This window comes from Amphiura filiformis, chromosome 13 (genome assembly GCF_039555335.1).
Source record: "Amphiura filiformis chromosome 13, Afil_fr2py, whole genome shotgun sequence".
NCBI classification, from domain to species: domain Eukaryota; kingdom Metazoa; phylum Echinodermata; class Ophiuroidea; order Amphilepidida; family Amphiuridae; genus Amphiura; species Amphiura filiformis.
Window position 1 is genome coordinate 46,926,467 of NC_092640.1, and position 14,550 is coordinate 46,941,016.

Here is a 14,550-nt window from a genome sequence, read left to right on the forward strand (position 1 = left end):
GCACTAAAACATTTTTGGCAAACTCTGTGAGTTTAGTAATCTGAGATATTAAATTTGCCACTTAATGTAAAGCTTATTTGAAAAAAAACTTGGGCATCCTCTCTTTATGCCAAATTTGCCGACACTAGGTCACGTTGCGGAATGATGCAAGGAGCGTTGCGGAATGATGCTGTGTGTAAAATCCCATAGAAAATGAAAAGCAGTCCATGATTGAAAATAAAATAAATATATCAATAAATTTGAGTAAATTGTGCTTTATATACTTAGCTACTTATGTTAGCTGACAAATATCAATATTTATCCAAAAATATTTATCACCGATTTTTTTTAATCCGATAACTTGTGTTGCATGGTCACATTTTGAAACTAAAATTATGTCAACATTCTGCTAGTCTAAAATTCTTGAAAGTGAAATTTAACACTGGATGTTAGCCATAGGATGTAACATAACAACTATCACCATCTATCAAGAAATAATCATCACCGTTAAAATTTTATCGTAAATTTAAAGAAAAAATCCTTGCAATCCATGAATCCTTATGGCGCGTCTGGAATGATGCACGGGTTTTGTGGAGAAATGTCACTTACAATGATTCAGGCAATGCTGAAACATCAATTACTGTAAAGATAGTTCTGTGCAATGCATTTCAGAAAGTTTTAACCCAAAATTGTGTATATTTTTTTTCAAACAGGTACATTATGAATTATGCATCATTCCGCAACGTTGCAGAATGATGCAACTTTAATTGGTCGTTACCACCGCAAATTAGACTTTTTGAAATTATTTTTGTTTCATTGGATAGGGATGAATAAATTTGCTTTGCATTCTAGTTTCAATGAAAATCAACCTATTTTAAAATTGCAGTGGTAATAAATGATACTTTTGCGTTGCGGAATGATTGTTTTAATCGTAAAATTGGTACTCAAACAATGCTGACGAAGCTACACGTTATGAAATATGAAAATTTCTGGTGTTTATATTTTGAGTTGCTTATAAACTTTATATTCACATGCATAATTTGTTTCCAAAATTTTACAGTACAGAGCAGTTGCTGTGTTTTTAGTTTTGCTGCTTTTACCAGTCAAGAATATGCAAATTTATGCAAATTAGGATGTTTTTCTAACAATGAACACCATTTCCTTCTAAAAAAGTACATTTTCAGAAAATATAGCTTTTTAGCTACAATATGAGACCAAAATCATATACTTGACTTGATTTTTTTGCGCCTACGCGTGGAGCGCCTACGCGTAGGTGCTCCACCTTGAGGAAAACAACTTGAAATATTTGGGCAAAAAATGTGATATTTTCTCTTTAAATCGCACTATTTTGTGGTAATAGAATAGAAATAAAGGGTGCAGCATTATCCTTTACACACAAATTACGTGTCCTCGGCAGTAAAAACGTTTAAATAATGGGTTTCGGCTGCGCCTCACCCATTATTTACAGTTTTACTGCCTCGGACACATTATTTGCGTGTAAAGGATAATGCATTACCCTTTATTTCTTAAACCAGCTGACCCCGTTAGTATAAAAAGAACTTACCATGTGATCACAAAAGTTCTGAAAAAAAGACATGGCAGAAGAAAGATAATGCTTTAGTTATCCAGGCGCGGCTGAAGGTTCTCTTGTCCGAAGGGTCACTAGTCCGAAATCTAAATAAACTTCGCTAATCCAAAGGCTCTCTAGTCCGAATATAGAAGGGTTAGTGTTAGGGTTAGTATTTAGGGTTAGGGTTAGCGAGCCTTATTCTATATTCGAACTAGAGAACCTTATTTATTATTCAGACTAGGGAACCCTCGGACTAGAGAACCCGATATCAGGACTAGCGAACCTTTTTCAGAATTTGGACTAGCGAATGGTAAATTACGTGTTCGGACTAGGGAACCTTCGGACTAAGGAGCCTTCGGACTAGGGAACCTTCGGACAAGAGAGTTGTCACCAGCTGATTACTCTTCCCTCTCTGTGTTTGCTCATTGAATTATTAAGGAACCCACACAAGTTGCATTAACTGCATATAATTACACATACCCAGTCTTCTTGGCAGCCAGTCTTTGACAGTACAGGCTCGCTCAACATCTACCAGCACTTTCGACGACCATCAATCTTCTTGCCATCGGCGTATTTGTATGCAGCTGTAGACAAAACACAACAAAAACTTGCATCAATAATGCCATCTTACATGTCGTCGTACCACACCAGCATGCATATATACACACATACTACGCTGTAAATAATACTATTATTAATTAATACTACACTTTTGATTCAGACTCCAAAGACAAACATTTATATATTTTCTGCTGAATAAAATAAGGTAGTGACTGAAACATTGCAGACTTCAGCAGGGTTGTGATAGTGTTTTCTTTGATCAGGTAGTGGTCAATATTGGTTTGAATGTAGCACAAGGTAGCTTAGACTTGTTCACTTCCATTTCCAAAGACATCTTGGATTACCAAGCCTAAGATGTACTTCATTCCAAACCTCTTCAGGGTACATAGATTTTTATCTAAATTCTCACTTCCTACCTTTCCTCACTTGAAGATTAAGACTTAAAGAATCAAAATTATTTGGTATATCCTTTTAAATTTTGAGCATGAAGGTGTAAAATACCAGATGTGACAGAATCAATAGCTATTACAATTTTGTTATCATGTAATCTTCTGACTATAGCCTTGTTTCCAGGCTGCATATGGCTCAATGATCGCCAACAAAGATACAAAGGCCAATATCATCACAACCCTGAAGAATCGGCAGGGCTCACAATGAAAGTTTATTTAACAAAAAGCTAAATCATGTTATCCACAAATGAATTATTTTGCTCAAATTAAGAAAACATAGGCAACTGTTTTAACAGAATGCCCCACATGGCTCTTATTATGTAAAATTGCACATTGGCCCTGTAAACAGAGTGCAAAATTTAAATTTGTGTGTGCTTCACGTGCAAACTGACACATCCTTTTTATATTTGACTTATAGAGTGGGTACATTTTTATTGGTATTTTTAGGAAATGAAAAACACCACAGAATTTAACATTTAAAAATGGAGAATTTTAGTCTAGTTTAGGAGACAATTTTCCCCTGTTACAATGTAGCTGCTTATTTTAACATCTAGAATTCTTCATTATATAACCCTTCAGTTCCGCAACCCTCAAAAGAGTTGTGGCTTCTTCCAAAAGGGGTCAAGGGACTTGCCGGAAAATTAAGAAAAAAAACAATATATCTCTGGGCATTGAAGTGCAGGGTACCAACGTATTGGTCATATAACCCCATTTTGAACCATTTTAACATTAAAATTGCAAATGTTTGTGCGCTTTTATCCCGGTCAATTCATTCTGGGAGCCAGTCAGCAGGACAAAATTTTACCCGGTTTCACCACTGATAAGTTTCAGTAAGTAACAGCATTTGTATTATGCTGTGGGTCACATCATATTTTCCTTATGAAAAATTTGGGTCACAAGAAAAAAGTTTGGGAAGCCCTGATATAACCTGTCACAAAGTCAACACACATGCTGAAAACAAAATGGCTGAAAGTCAGCAAACCAACTCTGCTAGGCTGAATGAAGTTGCCAATCACTATTAAAAAATACCTGCAAAGTGAAACATATTCTTCATTAATACATGATTTGTGTGTAGTTGCAACACTATGGTGCTGAGACCCTGTTTTGCACGTCAGAGATAGATGTGAATGTTGGGACCCAACAGTGGCCTTTGTTTACTTGCTTCTGAAGGATACCACTTCTTCAGTACATTCTCAATAAGAAAAAAAAATTGTTTTCTGTCTATCGCTACAACCTCCTAAAAATCCTCCACTCAAGCTCATGATTAAATTGTGTAAACAGATTCTAAATCATTGAAAGATAACTTTTTTAATTTTTGCTTCCAAAAATTGTACCATAAATTATTCCCTTCTGATAAAACCTATTGCAGATGGAGATGTTATTTGAACAACAAAACCAAATTTTAAAAGTACCTCCTTGCATATAATATACTTTTCAAACATGAACTATCCCCATTTTCAATACAAAATCTGCAAAAGATGATGAACAACGAATTAGTAAACATTCTTGTTGCTTGTCAGAACTCACTAGCATCCACAATTTTTACAGGTCAAAACAGGATGGAAAAAGTATTATTACAAGCAAGATAAAGGCTGGCAATAGATATTACCTGAGCCTTACCATAGTCACTGCAAGTATGATGATTTGGCTGCTTTTGTATGCCCTAATAGACTGGGTAGTGATCTTAGGCAAGTCCAGTGGTCTGTACAGTTGCTGGTGCCAGGAACAACCACAACTTACCCGAACTAATGCAAGGAACATGAGGGCCTTACGTATCCACTCATGTCCTTATATAAACATATATTATAGTGTTTAGTTTTCTCAAGTTCTACTAAAAATCATATGTCTAAGCTCCAAAGAATGTCTAACCTCATTTTGTCACTGCAACAAATTCAAGTTTGCGATTAACTAAAGTTTCACTATGCAATATTAAAAGAAAAAGAAAAGAGCTATCACTTCTCAGTCAATTTTAAGTTGACATCGTTTTATCATGGCTTACTATCATTGTTTGGCCTCAAAATCTTACAATAATGATGATCATTCAAACAAATACCTAATACAATTATTTTTATCATCTTAAGAGTTTGCAAAATTTATAAGCAAATCTTAGCAAATATGGACCAAAAAGCAACAATTTTTGATTCTATCTGTATTTCCTTCAAAAATAGTTATGTTGATGCAAAATATTTGCTTTGTTTCACAATGTTTCACTGTAACACAATGCTTACCATGCCTTACCATAACCCTTTCAACTTACGTTCAAAAGATAGGAAATGCTCATCTTGATAAAACAACTTGACTGCCGCTATATGCAGAAAGTTGACAAGCCTCTAACTCTGCTTGCTGAATATTGCTCAACTTACCCGAATCAAAAAGTTCAGGGTTGCAAAATGTTTTGCAATTTTTGGTAGTGAGAAGGAAAACAATTCCTTTAAATCCGTAATTACCAGAAAAAAGCAACCCTGAACTTGGGTACACAAGGGCCTTACAAAACCACATGTGTCCTTAAATTAGAAACTTGTAAATGTAAAGAATCAAAGTATGGACATAAAATTTTCTTTTAAGCTAATTTAACAAAAATATATTATTATAAAATCCACAACAACTTGAAGCAGGGGATAGAGAGAGTGCTTGATTGAACACTTTCATTTTTGAGCCACCTCACTGTGACATTATGTGTCAATCAGCGTTCGAAATTTTGGTTGTCCGGTTGCCCGGGACAACTAAAAAAGTCGCCGGACAACCAAAAATACTGATTCGGTTGTCCGCTGGACAACCATAAATCTAGCCAAAAGTCACATTTGTAGGCCTATGGACAACCAAAAACTTAGACGGACAACCAGAAATTGTAATCTGGTTGTCCATGGGACAACCATTTATTTTTCCAAAATTCGAACACTGGTGTCAATCCTATATGGCTTTCTACGTGATGGTTTCTATGTTTAATAATTACTTCCAATATACCACAAATAAATAGAAAAAAAAAACATGTAAGGGTTTTGTTGATTAAAAAAAGAAAAAAAAAAAAAAGAACAACTGTACATCATGTGTACAAACTAGACCTAGACCTACATTTCGAATGAAGAGTTTGATGTTCATGTTCCAATAAGCTAACATTGTTTACCAAACCCACCCACAGGACTGGTTTATATATGTGACACTAGCAAACATGCTTGAATTTCAAATTTGAAAATAGCTCAAGGTGTGCTCAGGACATAAAGGACAATTTCTTCCTTCTTTCTCATGCTAAAACTCCTAAACAATCTTTCAAGGAAAGTGCCTTAAAATCAAACCACTTCTTACCATAACACAACTTACACCATATATACCTATCTATGTCAAGAAAAGAGACTCCAATCCTTGCTGAATCCAGACAAGAACGGGTGCTGTTATGTCTCGCTCCAATCCCGTGTTCTTTTACGCAACTTACCCGAAAACAACCTAATGAAACATGGCGGCCTTACACTACCGACCATGCTCCATCTTTTTATTATATGTTTTTTCGTAAGTATCATTTCTTTTTACTTTCAAATTTAATGGTTTTTCAGTTTATCACATATCACATAAATTGTGACAAAGATATCTGAACTTTTTTTATATTTGATATTTTTTACATTTTTTATATTTGATTTGATCTTGTTGCAATTTTGTAAAATATCTAAAGCAAACTGAACCAATGTAATTGATCAGATAATTAACAATCCTATAAGCAAAAGTTGCACTAAAACGAAGTGACCTTTTTCCCATCAGAACCTAACCAAACTGTAAATTAATAGAAAACTTTGTGATTTTGTTTTCACTGTTTAATGAACTGCATACACCTTTAAACTATTTCTTTTAAAACACTCTATTTTGGTCAAAAGGTCCTCCAATCCAAATGTTGATGATTAATAGCGAGAATTTAAACAAACCCATACCACTCTCTTACCAAATCCACATACAAACCTAAATACAAACGTTTCATTGGATCATTGCTAGGGGCACTGGTATATGAGTGCACAGTACAGCAGCCATTAATATGCTGTCAGAATGCTTAACTCAGTCAGTTCACACAGTGCACATGCCATTACAGTGGCTGTGATCGGAAAAATGACAACAAAGAGAGAGAGAGAAAAAAACTGTGAGTATACTGTATACAGCTGAGGGTTTTCTTACAAAATATGCAACAAAACTGCACTACTACATGTACCAACAAGATGGATGCACACAGGACTGCAAGAAAATACTTACTCTGCTTATATAGTAATATTTTTACCACTTTTTAGTACTGTATGTTTTTATGGATATAATTCAGAGATTGCGATCAGTTCATCCCAACACAATGCCCTCCCTCATTGTGAGCGGAAAGCATGCACGACCTGGCCGGTAAGGTCACCACGTAATAACAGACAAATGGGGGGATGCACACAGGTCAGCATAGGTTGGCCTGCCAAATTGGCCTTGAACCAGGACTATACACCCATTGCATGAGTCTGCCATATGCAAGGAGAGCCTTGAAATGACAATAGAGGCCGTCAGCCTTTCGCCATCTTGTGGGTACAAATGATCTGTGTGTTCATGCGTTGCACACTACGCGCATGGCGCAGCTTGCCACGCAGCTGTTATCGCGGAGATGTTGCTGTTCACGCATGGAGATCGAACAACCATCACAGTGTGTACCCACAAGATGGCGGCATATGATGTCACGCTGATGGCCTCTATAGACATGAAAAAATTTTTTTTAAACTTTTCACAATAACATTATATGACTGGTTCCGTTCAATTCCCATTCATGTATGCTGCCTGATCGAGGCTCTCCTCGCAAATGGCGTAAACCGTTCAATGGCCAAATGCCAGCACACAATTATTCCTTTGAATATCCTATTGTGTTGTGATATAATTTTAAAGGAATTAAGTGCCATAAGCCATAATAAATCATACTCTTTTTAACTAGAAGAACCAACATATTTCCTGTTAGGGTTGCACGACTTCAGCTTTTCAGTACCTAAGTCAACATCGAAATGCGAGTAAAAACTCAAGGTAACTTCCATGCCCTTTTATCTTGAGGACAGATAATTAGGGGTTCATTCATATATTTTCATGACTAAACGATTGTTTATGTCCGAGGGCTTTAGCCCGAGGGCATAAACGTTATATTTTGCTGTTATTTTCCTCCACAACTAAAAATACCATCATTTTAGACTAAAAACTACCAGTTCCTTATCATTTTTTAAAAGTTTTTCCAGGACCATTGCTAATTGTGAGAAAACGTCAACTTGCTCAGTACATCCAACATCGCGTACATCACTCGCGCTTTGCGTAAATAGCTTGCGAGCATAGCCGCGTAATATCCTACTCGCGAGCGTCCATCAGTTCTCTCGCGGCTTGTTTATGACCGGATAGCAGGGCATAAACGTTGTTTATGCCCGCCTATCGACCAATCACGCATGCTGTTAAATAGCGCGTATGTATGAATCGTTATTAGTTGAATATCACAGAGTCATAGTCGAAAGTCACAACTGACTATTGGTGACTTAGCCGTGCATCCTATTACCTGTATGTGTTATGATAATGGGAGTGGAAAGGGTGCAATAGTAACTTAATTGACTCAATAACATGAACACCTTCTTGGACAATGTTGTACCACCATGAGGCTCCAGTTAACAAAAGATAGATGTGATTTACACTCCAAGATTGCGATATATTGTGTACATCCATATCAAAACGATGCACTTGTCGGCTGCTACATGTGTCTCATTTCACATCATTTCACATAATAGCTAGGAATAAATACCAGACCCATTTCAAGAAGAGATCACTTCAATTCAAATACTTCCTGGGTATTTGTTTACAATTTTTGTTGTTTCACATGCTTGTCTGTATTTTGCTTGCTGTGTTAATAAAGATTGATTGAACACAAAAAGTGCAATCAACAATATTTCTATTTGGTGGTGTGAAATCTGCAAGTGGCTTCACTGTCCTACATAATTTGTGGGAGAAGCATTGTTAGTTGAAATCACATTTTTTGACCCATATGTGACCTTTGACCCCACAAGTTTCACATAGCATGAATCATGGTCATGGTCAGTGACGGCTGTGACCAATTATTAAAATCAGTTGAAGCATGTGAGTGCTCGAGCAAATTTAAAGGGCACCAACAGAAAAAAGAAAGAACCTGTAAGGAAAAAGACACAGCTGTGACTATGTTACAGCTATTATTATGCCAAGCACTTGATACATTGTAACATGCATGCTTTCTTATAGACGCCCCTTATCGTTTGATTTTGGCTATGCAAAGGAAAATGCAGGAGGCACACTATTTTGGTCTCAATGTGCGCCAATCCCGTATAGCTTTAATATTTCCAATAGGGAGCATTACACGGGTCCTATATTTGGGGAGCTGTTACTAGTATCTCATATTGTATGGTCCATGTTCAAATGAGTATAGTGTGTGTGCCATGGTAGGACCAGATTGATTGATTGATACTTACAATGCATATCCCTCTCATGGTCATACTCTATGAAGGCATATCCACGAGGTTTGCCATTCTGTCGGTCATGCACTACATGAATCTGACATGAAAATGGGAGAAAACAAATTGTTATTCATGATAATTGTCATGGCCTGATGTATGCATTCACACATCGTGATCAGTGATCAGGGTCTTAGCTAGCCACCCGTCTGGCCGTCATTTTAGACGGCCAGTTTGCTCCTGGGACGGGCAAAATCAATGCCTTTGACAGATGCTATATTATAAATTGTATGTTTTGAGAAGCTAATTGCCCTTTTTAGTAGACCCAATTTGTAGAACAAGGCCATATCAGCACATATTTGAACTCTTTGAACCCAAATGGGCTATAGATGTCTGGTAAATGTTTTAAAGGTCAAATTAGGACAGGCAATTTTATTCAAATGATGGGCAACCCTCAATTTCTAGCTAAGACCCTGTCAGTGATTGCAATTTATATAATTTTTTATAATGTATGCAGTTCAATATAGGCATGCATAATGTGTTACTGTGATGGGATACTATTAGTTACCCCTGTTTTGTTCACAAAATACGGGAGTTCACACATTCCGTAAAGCTGAAGGCTGAATGGAATACAGCACCCGACCATAGATATATGTGTACATCCATATCAAAACGATGCACTTGTCGGCTGCTACATGTGTCTCATTTCACAATATACCTAGGAATAAATACCACACTCATCTCAAGTGGAGATCACTTCAAATCATCTCCAAGTCACATGGTTAAGGAATGTTCTATTTATTCCCAAACCATGTGACTTTGGGATGATTTGAAGTGACCTCCACTTGAGATGAGTCTGGTATTTATTCCTAGATATTATGTGAAATGAGACACATGTAGCAGCCGACAAGTGCATCGTTTTGATATGGATGTACACATATTCCCGTATTTCGTGAGAAAAAACAAGGGGTAAGGATTTTATCCTTTAATAAACATGAATTCTATTATGAATAAGATTTACTATTATCTTCCTACCTGTTCGTAAACTATGCTTGCTTTTTAACAGTGCAACCATGCCACGCGTGAAGTATGCGACACGAGTCATGTTACGCAGACGTGTGCATGTTAGGCCTACGCAGGTAATACGGGAAATATTACCTGCCTGTATATTAATGAGTATCATACGTAAGGCAAAAAAAAAAAAAGTTGTTGTGTTGCCCTCAACTGTCCGACCCTAAATCCTGAAAAATCAGGGTCGCAATTTTTTTTTTTTTTTTTGAATGATGATTTTTACAGATTTGTTCAAAAACTCAATGTTTTTCACTTAAAATTAATATTTTATTGAAAGACTAGTCTTTAATTGATGTCTAACAGGAATCCAGAAGTCAAAATTGACAAATGTCCCTAATTGAAGAAGCATTATTTAATATTTGAGGGGAATTTTAAAAACTGAAGGTTTAAAAAAAAATTTTTTTTAAAAATAAAATAAAAAAATCCGACCGTCCGACCCAAATTTCCCACTTGAGGGCAACACAACAATATTTTTTTTGGCCTAATACAGATGTTTATTCAATTGGTATTTAGGGCTCATATTGAAATACCCTACCACGTTTTCATACAGAAAGAAGGCAGGATTCCCCTCGCTAAGCGCGCCTCAGGAAAGCTTGGTCATAAAAGGGATGGATTATATGCATCAGTGATACACCCTGCCCAGGATTTTAACAAAAGAAGGCTAGCACAGGAAAGCTGCAGGATGGCGCGCCGCACACCTTCCTGTGTAAGGGAATTTCAATATGAGCCCTTAATGGGATTACAGAATAAAACTAACAGCTACTTACCATTTTGATTGGTCCGTAACTCTCAAACTCTCTCCTCAGCTTGGATTCTGATGTATCATAGTTCTGTTCAACATAGCAAGATAACAAAAAATAATTATTATAAACAAATACAACAGCAGCTGAGAAGACCCAAAGGCTGGCAGTAAAATTGTTCACTTGATTGTTGGTTGTGGAGTTTTCCTTTATCTTCAAATCTGTTTTATATTTCTCTTTCCATATAAGCCAGCATTTTGTTTGAGCCTGGTCTCAGCAGGACCCAAGTGTGTTTCCATATTGAGCGACCATTTAAATTTATAAACAAAATCTCATCAAGAAACAAGAACCCGGCCGATATACATTTGCATCGAGACCTGATTGTCAAATCTGTTGATCAATATGAGTGACTGTATACAAGGGGTTTAGCTTGCTAACATATTTTCAATAACAATGGGGTGAATTCTTTCAAAAATAGGGACGGTGGGCCCAGAAAAGTCGTCCAAAGATATGGGTACCGTAGTGGATACTACAGATAGTAATATTCATGTGAAACATCATTTTTGCATTTTTGTGAAACCCTTTTTTCATTTTCATCCAATGTGCCCAGTTGACTTCTAATGACCTTTGACCTCAGTATATGACCTTGAACACCACCATTGTATATGACCTTGAACACCACCATTACATGGAAGCTCCTATAATGCAGCTTTGCCTCAAGTTTGGTTGCAATTGGGTGTGAACTTTTCCTGTGAGACCAGATTTTGTAATTTCAGCCTATTTACAAGATGACCTCAAATGACTTTTGACCTGGGACCTTTAATACCACCATTACATGGAAGCTCCCATAAGGATGCGATCACATAGAAGTATACGGTATACGATTAACGCTCATTCGATCAGGCGGAGTTCACATAGTATACTCATATGTGAACTCAGCCTGATCGAATGAGCGTTAATCGTATAGCGAATACCGAATACTTCTATGTGATTGCAGTCTAATGCAGATTTGGCTTAAGTTTGGTTGCAATTGGATGTAAACTGTTCATGCGAGACCAGATTTTGTATTTTCAGCTTATTTACAAGTTGACCTCAAATGAGGCTTTGACCTCAGTATATGACCTTGAACACCACAAATGGATGAGAGTTCCCACAGTGCAGCTATGACCCAAGTTTGGTTGCAATAGCATTTGAACTGTTCATGGGAGACAAACAACAAAAAGCCTTACATAATTGTTGACGGACACATGGACGGACACATGACTCGTGATGCCATAAGGTCTTTTCCCTCGGACAACCTAAAAATTACAAATACAACTTGTTCCAATAACAGCCCAGGCCGCTTATATTAAGAAAGTCATTGGGTGGGGCTTATTTTTACATCTGCTCACTTTGAAATAGCGTTATAATTTAATTGTAGCGCACATTTTCGATATTTCAAATGCTCAATTTCCCACATGCATATGTATATAGTCACTCGATAGGTAAGTTTAAAGGAAGTATTTTGACAGTAGTGGATGGGCAGTTAATATCACATTTTGCTTGTTTTAAAAGTTGCTGGGTGGGGGAGACTGGGCGCTTCATAGGGGCATGTTCGGTTAATGGAACAAATATGGTACCACTAAAAATTGCTAATAGTTTTGTAACTATTCTTCCTATGTCTGATACACTTCATATGGTAGCCTCATCTGTGATGTGTCAAATGGAGAAATAGCCAAAAATCTGACTGGGGTGATTTTTCACAATTTGGGTTTGTTGCGAATTTGTGATGTTATTAATGTTAAAAATATTGTCTGATAGTTTCAGACCGGAATATAACTGGCATCTTGTATTTTTGAGACATTTTTCAAGGTAATTCCTGTTCTCAACACTGTCAATAATATTAATATTTTTAAAAGGCAGATATCTCAATTTCCAATTTTTTAATATCATAACTTACGAACTAAATATCTTCGCTTAGGAATGTCTGTTTTCATTGGGGAAAACGGCGTTCTGGAGCAAAATATCTCTATATATTTAAGATATACAAAAACCTCAAAATTGATAACCTGCCCAAAAGTGTCTCCTTTTGACATGACACGTCACATGAATTATGATCGTACTCACTTTTTGACACAGGTCACTCGAATAAAGAAAAAACATCACAAGATTAGTCTATTGGACCATCCCCCTCTAGAAGTATAAACATTCATTTCAAATGACATATACTATAGATCTTGATTTGGAGGTTACAAGAATACTGGATTGGTGACTTGTGCTACAGTTACAGCCACAATGCCTCCAAAACTTGAGAGGATAAGACTGTTCATGAAAATAACAACTTGTAAAGCAAGGGCAAAACAAGATGGACTTGAAGCACTTACAATTCTTGCCACAAATAGTGTCTTGAAAGCATCTCCAGTTGCAATGGTGTTACTGTGTGGATCCCCTGTTGAAAAATGACAGTACAAAAGAGAATGTGTCAGTGTGGTTAATTGCCCTACTTATCCCATTCCTAACCAATTTGTACAGTGCAAACTCATTAATACGAGATCGCCGGGCCGGCATGTTAAGCAGAAATCCTGTTAAAAAGTCGGGTGCAAAAAATGTGTTGCAAGACTGTGTGGACCATGTGTGTATAAATCGGCAAGGTGTAACTATGCTTGAAACTATAGACCCTTGGTCGGCACACTCTCTTCATGTCAATATATTTTTTTATCTTGACGTCAACATCAATGTCGACATAATCTTGTATTTAAAATTGGGCAAAACACACATATCAAAGTAAGAACTTAATTAACATTGCATGATCAGCTACAATAGTGCACAGCAATAGCATGCTGGAATCGATTGAATGTTTCATGCATCAACTTCATTGTATTCAGAATGCAATTCAATGTCTGATACGCTCTAATGTCCCACAATAAATACTGTCCAAACGTTCATACCCCATCCCTTAAAGCCCTTTCCACCAATTGCACAAATAGCGCTTACTGGAGGCAACTCAGATTTGAAAAAAAGAGTCTTAGTTAATAATTGCATAAATTGCACAAATTGCTGACGGCTAGAAGGGACTTAGGGATGAATGTCATAATTGCTTATATAGCCGGTACGTCAAAGCCCTTAACCCTTGCATATACTTCTTTATGTTATTTGTGCAATTTATAAGTTTGGCAAAATGTATAATTTCCCTATAACTTAAGTATGGGAAATCTACCAAAACAACCAATCCTGCGCCTTTCTCCCGAGTAGTCTTAGTCCTGCCAGCAAGACTTCAGTCTTTAACATATAAACATAATGACATCTACAGACCTGAAGTCTTGCAGCGGTACATAGGGATGCACTGTACGTTTAAGAAATCCAAACTTCAAGCATCAAGAAATATACCTTGTATTTGTCAGTTTTACCTCAGAGATGCTGTAGACCCTCTCTACACAGTGTAGAAACATCACAAGTAGAATGCTGCTCAATATGATAAATCCAAATCATGAAAATCAAGACATTTTGCAGAGCAATATTTTGACCACTTTTGCACTAAGTAAATTACTCCCATGAAGATTGCAGGTTTTGCCAACCCTGGGAATTTTGAACCCACCCAAAAGATGAGATCAATGTTGATCAATTACCTCAACTTTGGGAGTATAGACTAGTACAGTGGGATTAAAATCATCCAAGCACGCCCAAACCCTGGTACAATGGGATTAAAATTGTCAGTGCATGCCCAAACTGTCCTTGAGAGAGTTCCTCAG

The 14,550-nt window shown here is 36.8% G+C and overlaps 1 protein-coding gene across 1 annotated transcript in view; it reads right to left on the reverse strand.

Moving 5' to 3' along the window:
• Positions 1-14,550, reverse strand: part of LOC140168439 (U1 small nuclear ribonucleoprotein 70 kDa-like) — a 35,393-nt gene that overhangs the window by 6,473 nt on the left and 14,370 nt on the right. Inside the window, 5 exon segments of the mRNA XM_072191830.1 lie at positions 2,030-2,087; positions 2,090-2,133; positions 9,030-9,111; positions 10,850-10,912; positions 13,186-13,250. Of these exon segments, the coding sequence (XP_072047931.1) occupies positions 2,030-2,087; positions 2,090-2,133; positions 9,030-9,111; positions 10,850-10,912; positions 13,186-13,250 (312 nt within the window).